This window comes from Chiloscyllium plagiosum, unplaced genomic scaffold, assembly GCF_037043375.1.
Source record: "Chiloscyllium plagiosum isolate Xiang-an unplaced genomic scaffold, Cpla_swu_hap1 HiC_scaffold_6, whole genome shotgun sequence".
Classification (NCBI taxonomy): Eukaryota; Metazoa; Chordata; class Chondrichthyes; order Orectolobiformes; family Hemiscylliidae; genus Chiloscyllium; species Chiloscyllium plagiosum.
In genome coordinates, this window is record NW_028270144.1 from 3056237 (window position 1) to 3083204 (window position 26968).

The 26968-nt window shown below is 40.0% G+C and overlaps 1 protein-coding gene across 1 annotated transcript; it reads right to left on the reverse strand.

The window, feature by feature from the left end:
* Positions 1 to 82: 82 nt before the first annotated feature.
* On the reverse strand, positions 83 to 26855 carry rmp64 (ribonuclease MRP subunit p64). The gene is made up of 9 exons (XM_043691136.2): positions 26733 to 26855; positions 21686 to 21840; positions 20950 to 21026; positions 14657 to 14788; positions 3594 to 3671; positions 3126 to 3502; positions 2882 to 2946; positions 2448 to 2680; positions 83 to 1451 (listed from the first exon to the last, which is right to left on the reverse strand). The coding sequence occupies exons 1-9, from the start codon at positions 26824 to 26826 to the stop codon at positions 1007 to 1009; spliced, it is 1656 nt and encodes a 551-aa protein (XP_043547071.2). The 5' UTR covers positions 26827 to 26855; the 3' UTR covers positions 83 to 1006.
* Positions 26856 to 26968: the final 113 nt, after the last annotated feature.

Genomic DNA, 26968 nt, shown 5'->3' on the forward strand with positions numbered 1-26968 from the left:
ACCAGATACTAGCAGATGATTATAACTACCTGCTCCCTTTTGTATGTCTTTTGAAAAATTGCATGCAGTTATGAAAACTTAATGTATCAAATTTTTGCATATTTATTATGAAAACAATACATTATGGCATTACATGATCATTACTGAATGTTGGACCAAATGATAGGGAAGGGAAATAAAAGTGCTTCGATAAAACAGCTACTGATTTCATGGCATGTAGCAAGAAAATGTAAGCTCCCCACTCCTAAAGTAAGGAAAGTACAAGGTGCTAGTCTAACATTAGACCAGTACTGAAACAAAACTATGTTGTCAAGGTTAATTATAACTGTCAAGAGTTTGTACACTTTGGAGTTTAGCATTTATCTAGGAGGTATTATTACAATGCTGCTTTTGTTACTCAGCCTCATCAAGTTGCAAAAATGTAATACTGCAATGTAATAAATTCAAATAAAGTTGAAAGTATGTGGAAAAGCTAAGTTATGATACATCGTGTGTGACAAAACTATTTTGAAATAGCAATCAAAAGCTGCTGGTATTTTAAGTATATCAATAAGAATACAAAATATCAAAAACGTTGATTTTGGAAACTGAAGCTAAGTTACAAGAGGTGACTCACAAAAGGACAAGTTCTAATCAGGAGTGAAAGTATTTTCAGGCATAACACCCAACTTTTGAAAATGTAGCAAATGAGTAAAACTTATAACAGTAATTGCAAAATTTAGCTGATAAATGCAAAACTGAAAACATGAAGAAAGATTGTTTGTGCAACCACACCCAATACTCACTCATTATGGATGGGAAAAACAGAACCACGTCTCTTCTCCTTCCTTTTATTAAACCCAGTTTTCTGGTAAAGTTATTCAAATTGAAGAGTCAAAAATGCAACATATAAATTAAGCATTCTATTTCCAAAAACATGAACAGAAATGCACATTTAGTTTGCTTCCAGTTACTTTATATTGTCAAATCTTCCACTTACAGCAATTTTTAAATTTGAAAGAACAAACTATATACCAATTGATGCAAAAATGGCATCAATATCATCATCCGTATTTGGCACAATTGCAGAACCTCCTCCTCTCAAAGAAACCAGGGGGAGTGCCAGAGTTTTCCCATTCTGATGCAAACCACTGTTTCCAAGTTTAGTGTGAAAATCTCCAGTAACACACTGTTTCTTTATGGCAGTTTGTGTGTCAAATGCAAACTGTGAAATAGTTTTAAATGTCCTTTTGCTTCCTTCTTTTGTGTGAAATCTACTGTTTCTCAGTTTCTTCTTGAGCAAGGAATCTTTTCTTCTGTACAATTTTGAACGTCTTATCTTACAGTTTTGAAGAGGGGACACTGAAGTTTTCCAATATTTAAATATTTCACCTTGATGCAATTTTCCCTGAGATCTTTTAATGAGATACCTGGAGACGGACATTTTTATCAAATTGATCTTCTTTGGGAAACTACATTGTATAAGGAAAAAGAATACAGGCAGTTAAAAATCTATATGATTTGGCAACAAGATGAAAAATTTCATTCTTTTTACTAGCTCAAAATATTACATGCAATAAATTAGATGCTGAGATTGTGCAAAGATGAAAAATATTCTCAACGGATGCTCTGTTGATTTTCTGAATTGATTTCAGACCTTTTCTCATTATTTCCCTTCTCCTCCTGAAGACAATATTTCTGTGCTGGGTATATTGACATCTCAATGCTAAATCAGCATACTAAGTCACTCATTATTTGAGAAGAGGCACTAAGTATGACCAGGCTGACTAGTCAGCCTGGTTATATCTGATCCAACAAACAAATTTTCAAGAAGGAGCTTGCATTTTTACAGCGCTTTTCTCAATCTCAAGATGTTGCAAAAGCATTTAATGGCCAATTTAGTAGTTCCTGAGGCTTGTGAATGGCATAAATGTTGGAATGAATCAGATGGGTTGAATGGCCCGCTTTCATTTTTTAAACAGTATGTGAGTCAGGATGGTTGCTGACATGTGAAATGGAAAAGGCATACTAGTGCTATGGTAGCTCTGTGAGGCAGGAGACAGTGATTAAAGGCTAGAGCACACCAATTAGGCATTGCAGGAGAAGATGTGGAGACTGACCCCAAAATTGCACATCTCAACTCAAACAAAGTTACGCATAGTTTACTTTTATTTGCATCAATACCTGTACAGAAACTTCCTTATTGTTTTGATTATGTAAAACAAGCCACAACTACAGATCAAATGCTTTAGTCTGGAGTAATGACCAGATTACATGTAATTTTTTTATCGTTTTCATACAGGTGTTTTACACAATTTGCTTTTCTTTATTTTGGCTATTGACTATTACTACCCAAGCCATCAAAACTGTAGTCAAACAACTGTAGCTGGATGCTTTACCACAAGCCATTATGACCATTAGAATTTGATTTGCTTCTTTACTAAGCTCCTCCTCTTTACTTCACATACCTGTAACCATGAGTTTCCACCATTCTAAGTCTGCGACACCGGAGAAACTGATTTCCAAAATAGCACGTTTCATGTTTTAGTTTTTGGTGTCGAAACCAACGGAACATTGTCTGGAGCTCCCAACACAATGCACTGAAAGTGTGTGTGGCACCAATCCTCCTCACAAACTCATCCAAAGGAAACAGTTGTTTACTTTTCTGTAATCTTCTGCAGTTAAAGTCCTTTAGAGACTTCTGTCCAGTCAAGAAAAACAAAGCTAGTTTTAAAATGAATGTAGATTAACAGGGAAACATACTTTTATTCACAGTACTAAAAGCAAAACACTGCACATGCTGGTAAGCCAAATGGAAATGGTCAGCATCTGGAGAGAGAGCAAGGGCAGAGACAGCATAATGGGAATAAAGCATTAATAAGAGTTATAAAAACATACTGACCTCAGAATTGTTGTGGCTCTGAACTTGCACAGACTTAATTTCAAATCCCAACTGAAGTCCAGTTTCTTCAACAGAAGAAAATACATTACAATCCAAAATAAATTGTATTTTTGAAACATTAACATTTGTAGAACACACATAATATTACTACGTCATTGTAGGAAAAATACAGTTTAGACTATTAAATATTATATGGCAAATCAACAGAATAACTTACTGCAATAAACATCACACAAATACTCACCAATCTCACGATGGCCTTGCTCAGGGGGTCCAATATCTGAAATCTGATCTGTTTTAGAGGTGATGCTATCAGTCATTTTATTTTCTTTTAATATTGTATGTTGATCATCCTCCAATAATAAAGGTTCAGTCTCCGCGAACAATTTATCAAGTAAGCCAGAGTTATCTGAAAGCAATCCACTCATCTGACTTGAAACACTTGGCAGCTTTATTTGTGTGAAATTGCAATAGGAAAGACCAAGCCATTGCCTGACGCTAACAGGGAAGGAAAACTCCTTCACGTAGGACATATCTTGAATTTTAGTTACCTCATTCAGTAACAGGAACAGCTTATCATATAAAAGTTCTAGGCTTAAAACAATACTTCTAAACATTATCCTAGAAAGAAAAAAAAAGTGAAATTTCAGTTATTTTTCTAAAAATGACAGTGAATGTAAATATGGCTTCAACAAACTAAATTTTTACTTACCATAGTCTGCTGAGCAATCCTGTAACTACGACATTTAGGACTATAAATTCTTTACAATGAAGATATTGAATAGTCAAACTATCATGTATTAGAATTAAGGAAACCCAACAGTCCAGAATATTTTTAATAAGAATCAGACCAAGACTAAAATGGGTGCCATCTTTATGCAATTGAATGCGGCATTTTGAAGGTAAACATGTTGGATACATTATTTCAAAAGGCTTCTTTGACCAGCAAATCAAGTTAGAAGTGCTCCATAAGGAAATTTCCCAAACTGTATCCTTTCAGGAACAGTGATTTCCACCAGTATCCTCCATTCTATCACAGACCCAGGCATGGATTCAGCTTCCACATGTACAACTCACAACATCCAGTCTTGCCCCTATTTCTACTGATAACTTTAAATCACACTTCGTGTCAAATTGCTTGTTCACTAACCACTCTTGGCTGAACTTCAAAATTCTAGAGAACTAAGCCAACATTTTTGACCTTGGTCACCAATTTCATAGTCGAGTCTGTGGTGTTGGAAAAGCACAGCAGGTCAGGTAGGATCCGAGTAGCAGGAGAATTAACGTTTCAGTCATAAGCTCTTCATCAGGAATGAGGTTTGTGGGCTAGGGGACTGAGACAAAGATGGGAGAGGGGGTGGGGAAGATAGCTGAGATACCCCAAAGACTTACAAACCATCTCAAAAAATCTGCAATAGTAACACTGCTAATCAAATGCCAACTCAGCTTCTAATCAACAAAACTTTTTTTTTGTAGTGCACAGAAGATTCATTGAAAAACAGCCTTTTAAACTTTGTGCTGTTCAGCATTTGAAGCATCAACACACAACAAACTAGTGTGCAGTTTGTATAGAAACTTCCCTGTTTCTGCATAACTAAAGAAGGAATATTGCTTCTCAGCCAATATTTTCTCATAAACTGACTTTCATCCCAACGTTATCCAACTCCTTCTCTATTTCAGCCAATCTACACTAAAGCCCCAATTTAAGCTTTGCCATCTCATATCAATTACTCTATTCTCATCTGGCCAGTCTTCTTTGCACCATGAATGTTTGCCACCTTTTCCCTAAGCCACATAAATTTACTTTCATTGCTGAATTAGACAGCATTCAAAGTCTCAAACTTGGAATTCTTCCTTCTGATTTAAATTCATACAACACATTTTGCTTTATCCTTCACTTGACCCTGAACCTCTATTTTCCTTTCCATCGATTGTAAACACTGGCAACAATGCTTATAACTGCTGGGATTCTAGATTAGAGTAGTGCTGGCGAAGTTCAGCAGGTCAGGCAGCATCAGAGGAGCAGGAAAATCGACATTTTGGGCAAAAGCCCTTCATCAGTAGCTTTTTGCCCGAAATGTCGATTTTCCTGCTCCTCAGATGCTGCCTGATCTGCTGTGCTTTTCCAGCACCACTCTAATCTAGAATCTGGTTTCCAGCATCTGCAGCCCTTGTTTTTACCTAATAACTGCTGGGAGCCCATTGCATAATCATCCTTCATAATCACTATTCTTTAGCGTTTCATCTGTTTTTGAATCCTCTGTAAAAATGGATTGAATAATTTTATCTAAGGAATTATAACCAGTTGCTGTTCAAACATTGAAAGAATAGAAACAAAAGGATTTTTCTGCAGCACAATTCAACTACTTAATAAATTAAAAGTAGGAATTAAACATTTTCTTGGAAGAGCACTCAGATTTAAATATTAAAATATTCAAAACTCAAACATGGTCTCTCAGCCAACAGCAAAATTAAACCATGCCCATCATTTCACTAAAATGGAAGAATGCTAACAAGAGGTGGAGTGAGTGCTTTGGGAAGAAAAGAGGTGAGATGCTGAAACACCAATGTAACTAATTGCCATTCAAGCATAATGTTTTGTTGGACCACAGGCTGTGGTTAGAAACATTGTACCTATCTATAATACCTGGCTGTGATTAGAAATACATTTTAAAAAATACAAAGAGAACATTTGTCGAGACATTTCAAATAATGTAACTTAAAATAGCATTGACTAAAATTGTCTTCCACAACTTCAGCCATTTGACCCGAAAATGCATTAAAAATAAGCCATTTCTACAAACTACAATGCACAGAAAAATCCTATGGCACAATTCAGATGCCTCAGCATCCATTTCAGAACGGCTGTCAATTTTAGCTGTATACAGTACACAACTAGAGAGTAAAACAAAATACGTTCAACCAAAAAGAAAGAGCAATCAGTACAAGTAGTATGATTTCTATTGTACTTGACATGTTATAAACATCCTCTAATAATTCATTATCTGTTGCTAACTTAGAAATATAGAAGACGGGGGGATCCAAGATGGCGGCGACCCAGTAAGACTGAGTCTATAGTGCTCCTCCCAAGACTTGGGCACAGTGGGTCACCTACCCCCTACCAAGCTCACTAAATCATTTATAATAGTTTAGTAACTCAATTAGTTGTGTAATATTATATTTAAACAACTTAATCCTAAGTTAAAATGACTAAAGGGAAGGGAGCCCGCAGCTCTCAGCAAGCAGGAACCCCTCCCCCACACGCTCCAGCTGCAGCAGAGGCGTCCACAGCCGCCCCGGGGGACTTACCTACAGTAGCAAGTCTTGCAGAAATGCTTTCCAAGCTTGACTAGAAGATCGATGCTTTTATCGTCGAATCCAGAAATCGTTGGGAGTCGCTCTCGGCCGCGCTGCAGAAGCACGACCGTGAGATTGAAGAAATTCAACGCCGAGTAGGAGGGGCGGAGCTAAAGGCCGCGACCTCCGAGACAACCGCTCAATCGGCCGTGGATCAGGTCCGGACTCTCGAGCAGCGAGTCCGGACCTTGGAAAATCATATTGACGACCTCGATAATTGAGGTCGCCGAAAAAATATTCGTTTGCTGGGCCTTCCCGAACGGGAAGAGGAAGGCCAGCTTACAGCATTCCTGGAGCAGTGGTTGCCACAACTTTTAAATCTGCAAGCTGGATCAGGCCAGGTAAGGGTGGAATGGGCCTACCGGGTAGCAATACGCGGGCCCGGCTCGAACCAGCGCCCGCGCCCGGTCCTGTTCCAGCTGCAGAGCTACAGGGAGAGGCAGATACTCCTAGAAGCCTCTAGAAATCTCGGAAAAGTCCCCCAAGCTATGATCTACAAAGGATCCAAGATCATGCTATTTCAGGACTTTTCCCCGGCTCTGGTTCGAAAGAGGAAGGCATTCGACGAGGCGAAGAAGCGTTTAAGGGACTTAAATGTTCAGTACTCCTTACGCTACCCAGCGATGTTACGCTTTAACCATGAAGGATCCGTATATAACTTTGGATCACCAGAAAAGGCTAAGGAATTCTTGGACTCTCTTAGATAAACTGTAGGACATAATGGATGTTGGTCTGCCTTCCCCCCCCCGCTTTGGTTTATATCCCCTCCCTTTTTTTTTCTTATCTTACTGCTTAATATTATCATGGGGGGTGGGGAGAGGGATTTGATTTTCTCCCCCCCCCCCCCCGGAGTTGTTTTCTGTTATTATTTTATGTATATATGAGGGATGTATGTATATGTGTGTGTATGTGTATATATATATATGTATATATATATATATATATATATACATACATATATGTGTGTGTGTGTATGTATATATATGTATATATATATAAGTTGGGGGATTTGGTTAATGTTGGTGGGGGGAGGTGGTTACCTTATTCGATTTTACCTCTGTCTTTAGGAGCGGGGTTGTTTTTCCCTTCGTTATTTTGTATTATCATATTTAATTATTATTTGTTGAAGTGGTAATTTTATAGTTATATGTTTATATATGGTATTAACATTACCAAATATACCCAGGTGTTGGTATGGGTGGGGGTGGGGTGCTCACTATTAACTCTAGCTTTGTATTATATTTGAATTCTCCTCATTTTATTGAGGAGTGCCTGGGTCAAGGGTGGGACATTGGTTGGGAGAGGATATGAGGGACTTTTGGAGAGGAAGTGACGCCCCCTGGGAACAAGGGGGAAAGTCTCCACTTAGATACGTTTTATATTTTTTTTATTTAGAAATAGTTTTTTACTGTATTGTTGTGGGTGTATTAAAGAGGCTTTATTTTTGTAAATTTTAAATGTTCCACGCTCGGAATGTTCTGGATAGGGTTCCCCCCCCCCCCCGAGGGGTCTCGGATTGGCCCAGAGGATTATGGTTGATCAGTCGGTTAAGTGGTGCACCTGGAATGTCAAGGGGAGTAATTCGCCACTTAAAAGGAAGAAAATATTATCAAATCTTAAGGAGGAAAGAGTTGATATAGCTCTCCTACAGGAGACACACCTGTCAGATAAAGAACACTTGAAATTACAACAGGGCGGATTTGATCAGGCCTTTTTTTCTTCTTTTAGCTCAAAAAGCAGGGGAGTTGTTATTCTTGTTCGGAAGAATTTCCCTTTCAAAATCCTAAAGCAGATAAAAGACGAATCTGGACGATATATCTTGATTAAAGCCCTCATAAATGGAGAGGAATATGGGATTTTAAATTTGTACTGCCCCCCGGCACACCCCTTTAAATTTATAATGGAAGCCTTTTCAAAATTGATGGCTTTTGATGCCCGTCATATAATTATAGGGGGAGACTTTAATTGTATTATGGATCCGGAAATAGACAGGATTCCCAAGAGTACTGCAGGAGTATCTCCCAGATCTAGACAATTGATGGATCTGAACAAAGAATTAGGATTAGTAGATGTATGGAGATGTCTTCATCCACAGGGTAGAGATTTTTCTTTCTACTCTAATCCACATAAATTTCATACCAGAATTGATATGTTTTTTGCTCCCTCGATTTTTTTAAATTCCATATCATCCTGTAAAATAGGTAATATAGCAATTTCTGACCACGCTGTTGTATATATGGAAACTAAGGCGAGGAACAGTGGGACATCCCCTCGGCATTGGCGTATGGACCCCTTCTTAATGAAAGATAGTAAATTTGTAAAGTACTTCTCTCAAGAATTTAAAACGTTTTTAGAAATTAATTCAGGTACAGCTGGCAACCCGTCAATGATGTGGGAGACCATCAAAGCTTACACGCGAGGTTTGATCATCTCCTACTCAGCGACCCAGAAGAAATTAAAGGGAGAACAACAGCGTCTGCTTGAAGCCCGCTTAAAAGCGGCTGAAACAGCATACACTGATAGACCTTCTATTAATAAATTGCAAAGGATTACAGCTCTTAGGACAGCTCTAAACACTACACTTACTCAAACGGCTAAGAGGGAAATATTATTTGCAAAGCAAAGGTTATATGAATATGGCGACAAACCGGGTAGATACTTAGCATTTCTTGCAAAGAAAAAAAAGGCCCCTCAGACTATTATGTCTATCAAGGAAAGTACGGGTATTTTGACTCATGATCATAAAAAGATTAATGCGACCTTTAGAGAATTCTATTCTGAGTTATATAAATCACAGGATTGTGAAGATAGGATGAAGAGGATGCAGTCATTTTTTAAAAATTTGACTTTTCCAGACCTAACTCCGGAACAAGTATCGGTCCTAAATGCTCCTCTTACACCCCAAGAAATAGTTGATGCAATTAGGCACCTTCAAAATGGTAAGTCGCCGGGCCCAGATAGCTTTCAAGCTGAATTCTATAAAGAATTTACAGAAATACTGGTTGGTCCACTTATGGACATGTATAACTATGCATATAGTCAGGGCTGTCTCCCGCCTTCGCTGAAAGAGGCAAATATCTCTCTTATCCTTAAAAAAGGAAAGGACCCAGAAGATTGTACATCATACAGACCAATATCCTTGCTAAATGTAGATTTTAAAATCCTCTCTAAAACGTTAGCACTGAGACTAGAAAGGATACTGCCACATATTATAAAGGAGGATCAGACGGGGTTTATTAAGGGCCGTAGATCATCCAATAATGTTAGAAGGGCTCTGAATATGATTCAAGCTTGTCATCAGGGAAAGATACCAGGAGTAGTGGTTTCATTAGACGCGGAAAAGGCATTTGATAGGGTCGAATGGTCATATTTGTTTTACACATTGGAGAGGTTTGGTGTTGGACAGGTGTTTACCAAATGGATCTCAACATTGTATAGTGATCCCAAAGCAGTTGTGGTTACCAAAGGATTAGGCTCGGATAGCTTCAGTGTGGGTAGGGGCTGCCGTCAGGGATGTCCCCTCTCGCCGTTGTTATTCACGCTAATAATTGAACCACTAGCAGAAGCTATACGAGCTGATCCTAATATAGTGGCCCCAAGGATTGGTACAGGTAAACATAAAATTACCCTTTATGCAGATGATGTTCTTCTATTCCTCAGTAACCCTTTGATGTCCATACCTCGCTTAATCCAAGTTATTAATACATTTAGTGCATTCTCAGGCTATAAAATTAATTTTTCAAAATCGGAGGCTATGCCAATGGGTGGCCTTGCTGTGATACCCCGCTTAGCGGACGGTTCCCTTTTTCCCTTTCGCTGGTCCCTGGAGGGTTTCTTATATTTAGGCATTTTTATTACTCCAGTATTTGGTCAGTTGTATAAGGCTAATTTTGTGTATTTATTGGAAAGGATAAGGCAGGACCTCCAGCGATGGGGAGACCTGCCAATTTCCTGGTTGGGTAGAATAGCATTAATCAAAATGAATATCCTGCCCCGTCTCCTATATCCTATGAGAATGCTTCCGGTGATGCTGCCGAGGACGGCTTTATGTAAATTATACGGCTGGCTGAGTTCCTTTATCTGGAATCATAGGCGGCCCCTCATTAAGCTGAAGAAGCTACAGCTTTCACAGGCAAGGGGTGGATTGGACTTCCCAGATTTTAGGAAATATCAATTAAGTTCCCTATTAAGTTACATAGCTGATTGGGTCTTCACTGATCCACAATCAATCTGGTTGGCCATCGAGGCTTCTCAAGTAAAATACCCACTTATTAACCTTTTATTCTCAGACAAGAGGAAAATCATTACAGATCACTGTAAAAACCCTATAATACTAAATACAATCAAGGCTTGGAATATAATGCGGCAAAATGAGGGTAATTCACATAAAACGTCCCCCTATGCACCGATAGTGGGAGCATGGGGATTCCAACCGGGGTTAACAGATGCCACTTTTAAACTCTGGAGACCCAGGGGTATCTCATGTCTCGGGGATTTATTTAAAGATGGGGTCCTGATGTCTTTCGGACAGCTGCGTCAGAAATTCGGATTACCCAATGGAGACCTCTTTCGATACTTCCAAATTCGAGATTATATACAGAAGAAGACTACGTTATTAGATAGTCTTTATAAATCCGATAGAGAATGTAGTGTCCTACGACCAGTGGGGGTACCTTCCGTCAGTAATATTTATCATTTACTACAAGATGAAGTATCGGGAGATATGGATAATCTGCTTAAAACATGGGATCAGGATCTGGGACTAGAAATCTCCACAGAAACGTGGAATGATATCTGGGAAAATGCTAGAAGAATTACTATTTGTAACAGAACCCAGGCTATCCAGCTGAAGATACTTCATAGGGCCCATATAGCACCGGTTCGATTGGCAAAATTTAAGGCAGGAGCATCTCCAATGTGTCCTAAATGCAAAATAGAGGTGGGCACTCTTGTACATTGCTTATGGACCTGTCATAAGATCCGTAGATATTGGACTAAAGTAGCAAGTACCCTGACAGAAATTTTAGGAACGGAAATAAAAGTGGACCCCGTATCTCTCCTCTTGGGCTTTTCGAACTTTCCCTCCCTGAACACGTACGGGAAGAGACTATTTTCTATTCTTTCTTTCTGTGCAAGGAAAAATATTTTGATGAACTGGGTGGCGGAGGGCCCCCCTGGACTTTCAAATTGGTACAGACTAATTATGGAATGTATTCCCCTTGACTTCCTTACAAATATGGTGCACCGAAAGACCGAATTATTTTATAAAATATGGCAGCCCTTTTTGAATTACATAAATACAGATATTTCGGTTATCCTAACAAGGGCTTTTATTTAATTGAGGAGAAAGTGAGGTCTGCAGATGCTGGAGATCAAAGTTGAAACTTTATTGCTGGAACAGCACAGCAGGTCAGGCAGCATCCAGGGAACAGGAGATTCGACGTTTCGGGCACAGGCCCTTCTTCAGAATCTTTTATTTAATTGAGATTACAAACCTGGCTGGTCCGCGGCCCCTCGGGGGAGGAATCCCGCACGAATACGGGTTTTATTATATCTGATGCTAACACATCCCGAGCATGTAAGAGACTTAAATATACACCCTGGTTAGTTGTAGGTTAGATTAGTAGATAGTTGAGTTTTGTTTGTTTTTTTTTCTTTTCGGTTTTTTTTTGTTGTTTTTGGCTATTGTATATTTGAGCTAATTGTATATCAATGTTTATATCTGAGAGTTTTGTTTATTTTTGTAAACTTGTAAAAATGTTAAATTTCTAATAAAAATATCTATTAAAAAAATTAAAAAAAAAGAAATATAGAAGACAGTAGCAGAAAAAGGCCAATCAACCCTCTGCCATTCAATATGTTCATGGCTGATCATCGAGCTCGATATCCTCATCCTATACTGCCCCCATATCCGTTGATCTATTTAGCCACAAGAGCTTTTTCTACCTTCTGTTTGACAACACAATGTTGTGGCCTGAAACACTGGCAGCAAATTCCAAAGGCACACCACTTTCTGGATAAAGAAATTTCTCTTCATCCTAGTCCTGAAAGGGTTCCCCATTATCCTTCAAGTATGACCCCCTAGTTCTGGACTCCCCTACCAGTGGGAACATCCTTTCTGCATCTGTCTAGAACTTATTAGAATTTTACAGGTTTCAGTGAGATCCCCACTTATCCTTCTAAACTCCATTGAACACAGTCCTAACTGATAGAATCACTCCTCATCCTGCATCCCACGAATCAATTTGGTAAACATTCAGTGCGCTCCTTCCACAGCAAGAACATCCTTCCTCAAATAAAGAGACCAAAACTGCACACAGCATACCATGTGTGGCCTCCCCAATACTCCATGTAACTGCAGCATCCTTGTTCCTGTACTTGGAAGTTTCTTTCTACAAAGGCCAACATACAGTTTTTGCCTTCTTTACTGCCTATTGTAACTGCATGTTTACTTTCAGCGACTGGTGAACAAGGACACCCAAGTCTCAGACATTTTGCTCTCTCAATTTACAGCCATTGAAATAATAATCTGACTTTCTATTTTTGCAATCAAAGTGGGCAAACTTACATTTATCCACATTATACTTCATCTGCCATACCTTTAATCCACTCTCTCAACCTGTTCAAATCACACTAAAGCATCTCTACCTCCTCCTCACAGCTTACCCTTCCATACATCTCAAAATTTGCAGATGACACAAAGTTGTAGCATTTAGTTCCCTCATCAAAGTCATTAACATATATAGAGAACAGTTGGGTCCTGGTACTGATCTCTGCAGTACCCCACAAGTCACTGCCTGCCATTCAGAAAAGGACCCATTTATTCCTACTGTTTCCTGTCTGCCAACCAATCTTTATCCATCTCAATATATTATCACAATTACAACTGCTTTAATTTGCGAGATTAATCTCTTGTGGGATTTTGGCAAAAGCCTTCTGAAAGTCCAAATAAACCACATCTACTGGTCCCCCAATCAACTCTACTAGATGCATTCTCGAAGAATGAGTAGATTTGTCAAGAAGGATTTTCCTTCTGTAAATCCATTCTCATTGTTACGACTTCTACCACTTATTTTTTTAAAAAAAGGTACTCTGTTGTAAAATCCTTGATTATGGACTCTAGTATCTTTCTACTACTGACATCAGACTCCCTAGTCTATAATTCCGTTTTATCTCCATTTCATTTTTAAATAGCGGTGTTACATTAGCTACCCTCCAATCTGTTGGAAATGAGTCAGAGTGTAGAGAATCTTGAAAGATAACCATCAGTGATTCCAGTATTTGCATGGCTACTTCCTTAAATACTTTGGGATGTAGATCATCAGGCCCTGGGTATTTATTAGCCTTTAATCCCATCAATTTCTCCAATACCTCTTTCTTAAATACAGATTTGCTTCAGTTCCTCCCTCTCACTAAACCCCTCGCTCCCCATCATTAGTTATGTCCTACTTTGAAGACCAAAGTGAAGTATGAATTTAGTTTGTGAGCCATTTTTGTTCCCCATTATAAATTTCCCTGTTTCGAATTGTAAGAAACCTACATTGGTTTTCACCAATCTTGTTCTCTTTACATATTTACAGAAAGCTCAGCAATCAATAATTAAGCTCCCCGCAGTGCTTACTCTCATACTTGAATTTCTCCTTAATTCAATCGATTAGTTCTCCTTTGCTGACTTCTGAAATGTTCCCAATCCTCAAATCTATTGCTTTTACTTGCCAAATCGTATGCCTCTTTTTTCACTGTTATCTTTGCACTCTTGTGCTAGACAGGAATAAAGAATTTTTGTATTTCATCCATTCGTTCTGCGAATGTTTGTCATTGCCTATCAACTATAACTCCTTTCAGTAACATTTCTCCATCCATCATAGCTAACTCAGCCTCATACCATCATAGTTTTTCTAATTAGTATTCAGGATACTAATCTCAGAATCAATTACCTCACACTCAATCTTAATAAAGAATTCTATCATATTATGGCTATTTATTCCCAAGGGAGTGTCTCACATCTACATTACTAAACATTCTTTTTACATTGCATAATACTCAGTCTAAGATGGCCCATTCTTTAGTTGGCTCCTCAACATATTAGTCCTGAAAATCATCCCGCATACACTCTCGTTATTCATCCTTTTTTGTATCGTGACTAATTTGATTTGCCCAATCTATTTGCAGATTAAAGTCAACCATAAATACAGAAGCTTTGAATTCCTGTTTCGTGTCATTCCCAACATCAACGTCTGGTGGTCTCTATACCAGCCCTACTACCTTAGAACATTATATGCAGCTCTTGTGCTAATGATTAAGGTTTGAAGATGGTTTACATTACAAATACTGATCCTATTACAATATAAGCAAATTTCAGATTGAAATTCATTATGAAAATGCACAGAGTGCAATATAACTACATTTAAAGGATACAGAAATGCTTTGCAGCACATTTCCATCAGACGCAGCATCAACTTACAGCCCCCCAACACTTTCAGCGACATCCATTCCAGGACAGGTTGGCTGGGAATATATTTTGTCTTACCACTCTGTGCCTCAGACATGCTGTTAAATTTTTAAAGAAGACCAAAGTCACAATATGAAATTCATAACTAATAGGAGGAATAGATAGACCATGTATTGAGCCTGCTCAATAAGATCATGAACTACTGATTTTCTGGCTTGCCCACTATCCACTAGCACTCAATGTTCTGAGACACATCAACTTTAAATATAATCAAAGATAAAGCCTCTGGAGTACAGAATTCCAAAAAATCAAGTCTGCTTGAACAAATTTCCCAAAGTTCTAAATGATTCACTCAAGACTATGACCCTTGGTTTTATATTTCTCTAGAGGAAACAGCCCTTTAATGTTTACCCCGAAGGCTTCTTTGGAATCTGTTTCAATGAGATCACTGTTAAATTCAAGTAGTGGCCCAATTTACTCAGTTTTTCATTCTCATCATGAATTTTTTTTTTAGATTAGATTACTTAGTGTGGAAACAGGCCATTTGGCCCAACAAGTCCACAGTGACCCGATGAAGTGCAACCCACCCAGACCCATTCCCCTACATTTACCCCTTCGCCTAAACACCATGGACAATTTAGCATGGCCAATTCACGTAACCAGCACATTTTTGGACTGTGGGAGGAAACCGGAGCACTCGGAGGAAATCTACACAGACACGGGGAGAATGTGCAAACTCCACACAGTTAGTCGCCTGAGGCAGGAATTGAACCCGGGTCTCTGGCGCTGTGAGGCAGCAGTGCTAACCATTGTGCCAACGTGCCGCCCACAGCATTTATTGTGGAAAAGGATATGGAAGATATAGACTGTAGGGAAATAGATGGCGACACCTCGCAAAATGTCCAGATTACAGAGGAGGAAGTGCTGGATGTCTTGAAACGCAAAAAAGTGGATAAATCCCCAGGACCTGATCAGGTGTACCCGAGAACTCTGTGGCAAGCTAGAAAAGTGATTGCTGGGCCTCTTGCTGAGATATTTGTATCGATAGTCACAGGTGAGGTGCCAGAAGACTGGAGGTTGGCAAACATGGTGCCACTGTTAAGAAGGGTGGTAAAGACAAGCTAGGGAACTATAGACCGGTGAGCCTGACCACGGTGGTGGGCAAGTTGTTGGAGTGAATCCTAAGGGACAGTATGTACATGTATTTGGAAAGGCAAGGACTGATTCGGGTTAGTCAACATGGCTTTGTGCGTGGGAAATCATGTCTCACAAACTTGATTGAGTTTTTTGAAGTAACAAAGATGATTGATGAGGGCAGAGCAGTAGATGTGATCTATATGGACTTCAGTAAGACGTTCGACAAAGTTCCCCATAGAAGACTTATTAGCAAGGTTAGATCTCATGGAATACAGGGAGAACTAGCCATTTGGATACAGAACTGGCTCAAAAGTAGAAGACAGAGGCTGGTGGTGCAGGGTTGTTTTTCAGACTGGAGGCCTGTGACCAGTGGAGTGCCACAAGGATCGGTGCTGGGTCCACTACTTTTTGTCATTTACATAAATGATTTGGATGTGAGCATAAGAGGTACAGTTAGTAAGTTTGCAGATGACACCAAAATTGGAGGTATAGTGGACAGCGAAGAGGGCTACCTCAGATTACAACAGGATCTGGACCAGATGGGCCAATGGGCTGAGAAGTGGCAGATGGAGTTTAATTCAGATAAATGCAAGGTGCTGCATTTTGGGAAAGCAAATCTTATCAGGGCTTACACACTTAATGGTAAGGTCCTAGGGAGTTTTGCTGAACAAAGAGACCTTGGAGAGCAGATTCATAGCTCCTTGAAAGTGTAATTGCAGGTAGATGGGATAGTGAAGGCGGCATTTGGTATGCATTCCTTTATTGGTCAGAGTACTGAGTACAGGGGTTGGGAGGTTATGTTGTGGCTGTACAGGACATTGGTTAGGCCATTGTTGGAATATTGTGAGCAATTCTGGTCTCCTTCCTATCGGAAAGATGTTGTGAAACTTGAAAGGGTTCAGAAAAGATTTACAAGGCTGTTGCCAGAGTTGGAGGATCTGAGCTACAGGGAGAGGCTGCCAACAGGCTGGGGCTGTTTTCCCTGGAGCATCGGAGGCTGAGGGGTGACCTTATAGAGGTTTACAAAATTATGAGGGGCATGAATAGGATAAATAGATAAAGTCTTTTCCCTGGGGTTGGGGAGTCCAGAACTAGAGGGCATAGGTTTAGGGCGAGAGGGGAAAGATATAAAAGAGACTTAAGGGGCAACCTTTTCATGCAGAGGGTGATAAGTGTATGGAATGAGCTGCCAGAGGATGTGGTGGAGGCTGGTACAATTGCAACATTTAAGAGGCATTTGGATGGGTATATGAATAGGAAGGGTTTGGAGGGATATGACCAGGTGCTGGCAGGTGGGACTAGATTGGGAAGTTAGGGAGGAAATTGCTGGGTCCCTAGTATAAATACCTGTATTACCTATAACCATGGGTGGAGTGCCGGTGGACTGGAGGGTTCTTAATGTCATGCCTTTATTTAAGAAAGGCTGTAAGGAGAAGCCTGGGAATTACCGACTTGAGAGTCTGACATCAGTGGCCGGTAAGGTATTGGAGGTGAAAGAAAGGAGTCACATGCATTTGGAGGAGGAAGGAATGATTAGGGATAATCAGCATGGTTTTGGGCAAGGAAAATCGTGTCTCACAAGCATGATTTTAGTTTTGTGAAGAAATAACCAAAATGAACTGACGAGGGCAGAACGGAAGATCTTGTTTACTTGGACTTTAGTAAAGCCAGTGGTGAGGTTCCGCATAGTAGACCATTTAGTAAAGTTAGCTCACATGGGATTCAGGGTGAGCTTGCCAATTGGATATAAAATTGGCACGATGATAGGAGACAGAGGGTAGTGGAGAAGGGTTGTTGATTTGGAGTGGAGTGGAGGTCCGTGACCAGCAGTATTGCACAGGGATTGGCAATTTGTCATTTACACAGATGATCTGGATGAGAATATAAGATTGCAAATGACACCAAACTTAATCTATAATGGGCAGAGAAGAAGTTTATCTAAGATTACAAAGAGATTTTGATCACTGAGTCAATGGGCTGAGGAATAGTATATGGAGTTTAAAGGTAAGCCAGGACACTTTTCACCGGAGCATAGGTGGTTGAGGGGTAACCTTCGAGGTTTACAAGGTCATGAGGGGAATCGATAACATGAATATTAAGGGTCTTTTACCCAAGGTGAGGGTATTCAAAACTAGGGGTATATTTTTAAGGAAAGAGGAGAAAGATTTAAAAAGGATAATAGGGCAACTTTTTACACAATATCGTTTGTGTGTAGAATGAACTACCAGAGGAAGTGGAGGATGCAGGTATAGTTACAATGCTTAAAAGACATTTGGATAAGTTCATGAATAGGAAAGGTTTGAAGGGATCTGGGCAAAATGTAGGCAGATGGGATTAGTTTTGTTTGTGAGCATGGTCAGCATGGACTAAAGTCAAAGAGATGTACAGCACAGAAAAAGACCCTTCGGTCCAACTCGCCCATGCCAACCAGATATCCCAACCTCATCTAGTCCCACTTGCCAGCACCCAGCCCGTATCCCTCCAAACCCTTCCTATTCATATACTCATCCAGATACCTTTTAAATGTTGCAATTGTACTAGCCTCCACCACTTCCTCTGGCAGCTCATTCCAAATACACACCCCGCGCTCTGCGTGAAAAAGTTGCCCCTTGGGTGTCTTTCATATCTTTTCTCTCACCCTAAACCTATGCACTCCAGTTCTGGACTCCCCGACCCCAGGGAAAAGACTTTGTCTATTTATCCTATCCATGTCTCTTGTGATTTTATAAACTTCTATAAGGTCACCCCTCAGCCTCTGACGCTCCAGGAAAAACAGCCCCAGCCTATTCAATCTTTCCCTATTGCTCAAATCCTCCAACCCTAGCAACATCCTTGTAAATCTTTTCTGAACCCTTTCATGTTTTACAACATTTTTCCGCTAGGAAGGAGACCAGAATTGCATGCAATATTCCAAAAGTGGCTTATCCAATGTCCTGTACAGCCGGAATATGACCTCCCAACTCCTGTACTCATTACTCTGACCAATAAAGGAAAGCATACCAAATGCCTTCTTCATTATCCCATCTACTTGGAAGCACTAGCTTTCGGAGCGACAATCCTTCACCTGATGAAGGAGTTTTGCTGCGAAAGCTAGTGCTTCCAATTAAACCTGTTGGACTATAACCTGGTGTTGTGAGATTTTTAACTTTGTACACCCCAGTCTAATACTGGCATCTCCAAATCATGACTCCTATCTACTTGCAACTCTACTTTCAAGAAGCTATGATCCTGCATTGCAAGGTTTCTTTGCTCAGCAACACTCCCTAGGACCTTACCATTAAGTGTGTAAGTCCTGCTAACATTTGCTTTCCCAAAATGCAGCATCTCGACATTATTCTAAATTAAATTCCATCTGCCACACCTCAGCCCATCTGATCAAGATTCTTCGCTGTCCACTACACTCCCAATTTTGGTGTCATCTGCAAACTTACAAACTTACTAACTATACCTCTTACACTCACATCCAAATCATTTATATAAATGACGAAAAGTAGTGGACCCAGCACCGATTCTTGTGGCACTCTGCTGGTCACAGGCCTCCAGATTGAAAAACAACCCTCCGTCAACACCCTCAGCCAGTTCTGTATCCAAATAGCTAGCTCTCCCCATATTCCATGAGATCTAACCTTGCTAACCAGTCTCCATGGGGAACCTTGTCGAATGTCTTACTGAAGTCCATATAGATCACGTCTACCGCTCTGCCCTCCTCAATTCTCTGTTACCTCTTCAAAAATCTCAATCAAGTTCATGCGACATGACTTCCCACACACAAAACCACAGACTATCCCTAAATCAGTACTTGCCTTTCCAAATACATGCACATGCTGTCCCTCAGGATTCCTTCCAACAACTTGCCCACCAATTACATCTGGCTCACCAGACTTGTCAGTTCCCTGGGGCTTGTCATTGCTGCCTTTCTTAATTACTGGCACCACGTTAGCCAAACTCTAGTCTTCTGGCACCTCACCTGTGACTGTCGATGATACAAATATCTCAGGAAGGGGCCCAGCAATTACTTCTCTAGCTTCCCACAGCGTTCTAGGGTACACCTGATCAGGTCCTGGGGATTTATCCACTTTTATACGTTGGATCAAAGGCTGTATAACTCTATATGCAAGTATCTCCTCGTGTCAACATTTTCAAGTTTCAAGCCTTTAATAAAAAAATACTTTTTATTATTATGATGACAAAAGTGATTAACATAATATGTTCCACCCTCTGCCTTATTGCCCACTCCTGTCATACTTTTCCATTACATTACAGCTACATTTCAAACTAGCTTTATATTGTAAGCAAACTTGGACCCAGTCTCCTTTTCTAAGCCACTAATCTTTGATAAGAAACTTGTAATGTTCTTTGTGACCCTCCACTCGTTATAGCTGTCAGCTTGAAACAGTCTCATTTATTCCTCCACTGTTACCCACCCATTAATTCTCCATCCTTTGCAACATATAGTCTCAGTCCACAAACCATCATTTTGCCTCTTAACCTCTTCTGTGAAATCTTCTAGAATGCCTTTGGGCAATTCAAATATATGGTGTCTATTAATTTCCCTGTGTCTATCCTATGTTATATCCTTAATAGACTTTAGATTACTTAGTGTGGAAACAGGCCCTTCGGCCCAACAAGTCCACACCGACCCGCCAAAGCGCAACCCACCCATACCGCTACATTTACCCCTTACCTAACACTAGGGACAATTTAGCATGGCCAATTCACCTGACCTGCACATCTTTGGACTGTGGGAGGAAACCGGAGCACCCAGAGGAAACCCACGCAGACACGGGGAGAACGTGCAAACTCCACACAGTCAGTCGCCTGAGGCGGGAATTGAACCCAGGTCTCTGACGCTGCGAGGCAGCAGTGCTAACCACTGTACCACCGTGCCGCTCACTTGAATAGTTTTTACAAACAATTTACCTTTTATAAAGCCATAACTGCTCAATTATATCATAATGTGTTAAGTGCATTGTTAAGACTCCCTTAATAGATTTCAGCATTTCCCAATATCCAATTAATGTCAAACTAACTGGCTTGTGGTTTCTTATTGTTTCACACTCTCTCATATATGCCTAAAACTGCAGAATAACATATGCTATTTCAATTTTGCTTCACAAATTACCTTGGACACAACTCAATCAGATCTTGAATCGAACCTTCAAGTTGCATATTGTGCAAACGCTTCACACATTGTTCAACCTAAAAATATTAATAAAATAGTGAGTTTTGAGAATATTTGTAACTCAGGTTGAGGTTCTGGATGTAGGTTTGCTCGCTGAGCTGGAAGGTTCGTTTCCAGACGTTTTGTCACCATACTAGGTGATATATTCAGTGAACTTACAGACAAAGCACTGCTGATGTTTCCTGCTTTCTATTTATATGTTTGGGTTTCTTTAGGTTGGTGATGTTATTTCTGGTTCTTTTTCTCAGGGGGTGGCAAATGGGGTCCAAGTCAATAAACCATGGGCAATGACATCACCAACCCAAAGAAACCCAAACATATAAATACAAAGCAAGAAATATCAGCAGTACTTCGTCTGAAGGCTCACTGACGATGTTACCTAGCATGGTGACGAAATGTCAAAAAATGAACCTTCCAGCTCAGTGAGCAAACCTACATCCATTTTAATAAAATAAATAACTTCAAATGAACAGAAACAATGTAACTTATATTTGAATTAAATACATAAATGACAACAAACTGCATCAATTTCAAAACTAATTTTATACACTGTTCCATCACTTCCCTTCACACCCACATTGAACAATTAATTTAATAATGCAAACAAACAAGCACTCGATTAACGTACAATTGATTTTATTAAAGTGTAAGATTTAATTTTAACACAAATACTAACCTGTTTCAATGCACAATAAGGTTTGTGCTGACGTAACCGGTTATGGAAAACATATAACAGAGAACCCAAGATATCAAGTTCTGTTGTAAGAAGCTTATTACTTAAAGCTTTTAAGGTATTTTCACAGGCTGCCACAAGGTCTTGTATGTACCCATCTAAAATAAAAGAAGGCGAATTCTATCATTTATATTTGCTTGATTCTAATCCATATGAATCAACCCAAAGAGACATAACTTTCATTTAAAGAAAACAATCAGTTCTAAGAATATGGATTAAGCCAAAACAAAAGGACTTTCTCCAGTTTACCAAATGGTTTCACTATAAAAATATTCAGGCAACTAAATTACTGAACACTAAATATCCCAAAGGATCCAGAGGACATTAAATCGTCACTTACACTTAAGCTCCAAATTTGAATACCATGAGGAAATACAGTATAAGGAATGCGTTCTTGGGCATACCATCTAATGGATCAATCTATAGCTTACTTTCCCAAGGGACATTCAGAAAAACCTATGCCAAAACTTTTGACTGCATTGCAAACCATCTATGCATACTATATTACCTAAGCTGTTTTTAATGGAAATTTTCCACAGGCCATCTACAAAACTGTAGCTGTTTTAGTTACTGAGGTTTAGAGATAGGAACAAGAGTAGCCCACTCATCCCCTTGAGTCTGTTCCCCTATTCAGTGAGATCATGGTGGATCTGTGTCCTAACACCATATACCTGCCTTCGGCCCATCCCTTAATAACTTTGTTTAACAAAAGTCTCGCTCAGATTTAAAATTAACAACTGCCTTTGTAGAAGAGAGTTCCAAATATCTAACATCCTCTTTATAGAAGTGCTTCCTAACATCTCCCCTGAACAGTCTGGCTCAAATTCTCAGATCATGTCCACTATTTCTATAGAATCCCCAACCAGGGGGGAAAAGGGTACAAAAAGAAACTATCCTTTCTTGTTAATACAGCATGGAAACAGACCCTTTGATCCAATCAGTCCCTGCCTACTATGTTTCCTATGTTGGTTTACCTCTTAAATTTGTATTCTTGCGCAAGGTCCTGATGAAAGTAAGACAAAGTTAAACAAAACAATATTCCTCCATAATATATCCGCTACAACCATGACTTGTATATTAGGAGATAACAGGATGCAATTACTGGTTTTAACACTGAATTTACATTGTAAAGTTCTTAAAATAGGTATTTATTGAAACCTACAATTTGTTAAATGTGTACACTATGGGAAAATGTCAAACCTCTTACCAAAATAGTCTGTCAGATTAGTCTAGAGATGGAAATGTGTTGCTGGAAAAGCGCAGCAGGTCAGGCAGCATCTAGGGAACAGGAGAATCGACGTTTCGGGCATTAGCCCTTCTTCAGGAAGGGCTAATGCCCGACTAATCCTGTCAGATTAGTCTATCCAAACTTGGATAGAATGTGCAGTGAAAATTACCTTGCACTGAAAAAACCAATGGCAAAACTGGCAAAAACAGAGTTCCACGGTTAAACAGTTTTATCTATGGCATCATATAATATTTTACCCGTAGCAGGTATGATTCCAATATTTGCAACAGGATAACATATTCAGGATAACATATGCAACATATTCATGTTTCGAATATCACTGACAACGAGGTTGAGGAAACACCAAATAAAGAGGAACCGTACTTTTTATTTCACTTTTGTTATTTTTTATTTCTAAAAATAACAAAACATTTCAACTGATGAAAGGTTTGATGCAGAGTTCAGTGAGGAACATTGCAAAGCAAACATGCCATTACAGGTCATGACATCTTCAGGTTTCTTCTGAGAAAAAAATGGAAATGTTACTCCATAACTGTTTTTTGTTCCCTATAACTGTATAAAAAATATAAACTATTTGTTTGGAACATAGCTCACACAGGTACACAGTCTGGGATCAATATTTGACACTAATGATGGGATCTATTTAGTCACAGGTACAAAAAACTACAGCAATTGTTTATCTTCTTGTTCCCATTACATCTGAAGAACCTCAAGGGCCCATTTCAGTTCCTCAACAATGTAATTCATAGTGTATTCTTGGCCATATCATCCATGAACAAGTGAGATTCTATATGTTCTGTGATGACTCAAGCCATATCTAACCACCATCTTACACCTCCTCCAGTATCCTCGAATTGTCATAATGATGAGCAGCAGAGTAGCCACACAAATAAACATTTCCGACAGTTGAATATATGGGAGAATGATGTCATTAATTTGAGTCCACAATACAAATTTCATCCTCTACCAACTGACTCTATAGCTGTGTTTCTATTCATTCATGAGATAGGCTTTGCTGGCTGGGCCAACTTTTGTTGTTCATCCCCAATTGCCCAGAAAGCTATTAAGACATTACTGTGGGTCTGGAGTCATATGCAGGCTCGACCAGGTAAGGACAACAGATTTCTTTCTTGAAAGGGCATTATTGAACTAGATGAGTTTTTACAACAACTGACAATGGTTGCATAATCTAGATTAGAGTGGTGCTGGAAAAGCACAGCAGGTCAGGCAGCATCTGAGGAGCAGGACTTTTCCAGCACCTCTCTAATCTAGATTCTGATTTCCAGCATCTGCAGTCCTCACTTTTGCCTAATGGCTACATAGTTACTACTCAGCTAGTTTTTAACTCCAGGTTTTGTTTTAAAACATTAATTCAAATTTTGCCATCTGCCATGGCAGGATTTGAACCCATTTCCCAACAGAATTAGCCTGGATTTCTGGATTACAATTCCAGTGACAACCATGATATCCTACGATCGATTCCAAGTTTCTGATCCTATAATTTTCACCCTCATCAAGACTACCCACTCCCCTAAATATAGTTTTCCCAGATCTCAGCTCATCACCTCCAGATCTACCTACTCAGATACCCTTCTAGTTGGCTTCCCATCAATTTGATAACAAACTTTGACTCATTCAAAACACTCATACTAAAATCCTCCTCTGTCACAAGTCCTGTTCACTTGCCTGCAAACTGATCTACATTGATCTGGGATTTTTGGATCCTGGTCCAGAAATACCTGGAGTTCAATAATCTCCTCTGTGGTCTCAGCCCCTCTTTAGCTTTGAAATCTGTTCCAGCATTACGACTCATTTATAGCCATGTTTCTGATCTTACTTTCAAGATGCTCATTACACTCTTTTTGGGATGGTGAAACTTGATGATGTTAAATTGCACCAGATAATGTTTTTTGATGAGCACTTGGGATCTGTACTTCATTGAAAATACTATATAAATACAAATTGCCATTCTTGAATCGAAAAATAGATATTGCCCAGGACACTGGCTGCTTTCCACAATTACTCTCAAAATAATGCCACTGTAGCTAAGCCAATATACTCATTGGGAGTATAGGCCTCGTTTATGTTCAAAATCTTGAACCACAGGCTTTCCTCAGGTGAGTGCGGTAACAATTCAGCCAACATAGCTGAGACAAATACAAATAAAAGAAAAAAGCTGAAATCAAACTGAAAACAGGAAATGTTGCAATGCTCAGATCATGCAGCATCTATAGAAAACACAGATATTGCCTGACTTACTAACAGCAGGATTTAGAATTAAATTTGGTAAAGAAAAAATCGTTGAAATAAGAGTACCAGAGAGATAAGAAAGAAATAAATATATTTAAATTTTAAAAGTCTTTATAGCAGTTTACAACCTGTAGGGATGAAATTCCAATTTCAGATGTTTCCTTTCTGGCCTAGAGAAGCTAAGTCCTGTTGCAGGTCATAAAGAGGGTACTTTGAAGCATCAGCCCTAATTCCTAATTGGGAACCAGCATGAAATCCAGCAATTTCTTAAAACTTCCAGCTAGGTTAAATTTGAGATGTCAATTTCAGTTTGAATTGTAGGGAGGTGTAAACAAATCATCCAGTCATTTGTAGTGAATCAAAACAGTATGCACGTTAACAGCTGTACATCATGGAAACAGACCCTTCAGTCCAACTCGTCCACACTGACCAGATATCCTAAATAAATCTAGTCCCATTTGCCAGCATTTCAGGCATATCCCTCTCAACCCTTCCTATTCATATATCAATCCAGATGCCTTTTAAATGCTATAAGTGTACCAGCCTCCACCACTTCCTCTGGCAACTCATTCCATACACGCACCAATCTCTGCGTGAAGGTTTTCCCTAAGGTCTCTTTTATATCTATCCCCTCTCACCCTAAACCTATGCCCTCTAGTTCTGGACTCTCTGACCCCAGGGAAAAGACTTTTTACCCTCTCCATGCCCCTCATAATTTTGTAAACCTTTATAATGCCGCCCCTCAGCCTCCGACGCTCCAGGGAAAACAGCCCCAGCCTGTTCAGCCTCTCCCTGTAGCTCAGATCCTCCAAACCTCGCAACATCCTTGTAAATCTTTTCTGAACCCTTTCAAGTTTCCGATAGGAAGGAGACCGGAATTGTACACTGTAACATGCTACTACTGAGCCAGAAAATTCCCATCCTTATCTGTTCCCCCTCCCCCCAAAAAAATATAGTTTTCTAGCTCATTATGCAGGGCAGAAGACAATATTGAGGCCATCATTAAATATCACCCACTATTTATTTCTCCAGAAGTGATCGCAGAATTGCTGAGCACTTCCAGCATTGTTTTAAAAAAGCTGAACACATTCACGATTAGAGTAAAACTGAGGTCATTGAGGGAGGGAGGGAGAGAAAGACAGTGACAGGACACGTTACCCACGGAAAATAAAAACTGAACTAAATCAAACCGAGTGGGTCTCTACCCACGGGGTTTGCAAGAGTCACTGGATTTGAAATGTTAACTGGGTTTCCTCCCTCCGCCAATGCTGCCAGACCTGATCCCCGCCAGTATTTTCTGCTTTTAAGACCCTAAAAGAAGATATTTCGCTGCAGAAGCGAAGCTGGCACACGCGGGACATTGAAACGGTTCCAACTTTCCCCATTCCGGTTACCCGGTCAAAGGTTTCCGAGTTAATGTGGGACTGAGCGAGCGAGCACTGGGCTACACACTCTGACCGTTGGGCGGGAAGCTCGTGTCGCTGCAGCTACCTGTGTGCGGCCACTGGCACGCGGGAGGCGCGGCTACGCTGCAGCACGAGCCCGGCCGTGGAATGTGCACCGCGTTCCAGTCGCCAGCCGCCATCTTCCACCAGAGCAAGGCCCCGCCTCCTGCCCTCCTCCGCTGTCACGGACCAGAGCAAAGCCCCGCCTCCTACCTTCCTCCGCGCGGACAGCCTCTCGCCCCACATCGTCATCTTCCACAAGACAAGGCCCCGCCTCCCGCC

Excerpts from the sequence above, each read along its gene's own strand:
- rmp64 (XM_043691136.2), bottom strand. The coding sequence starts at position 26,826 with ATGGCGGCTGGCGACTGGAACGCGGTGCACATTCCACGGCCGGGCTCG. Across the intron at positions 2,947-3,125 it reads GCAAGGCCATCGTGAGATTG|AAACTGGACTTCAGTTGGGA; the intron begins GTGAGTATTTGT and ends CTTCTGTTGAAG. Across the intron at positions 1,452-2,447 it reads GTGGAAACTCATGGTTACAG|TTTCCCAAAGAAGATCAATT; the intron begins GTATGTGAAGTA and ends TATACAATGTAG.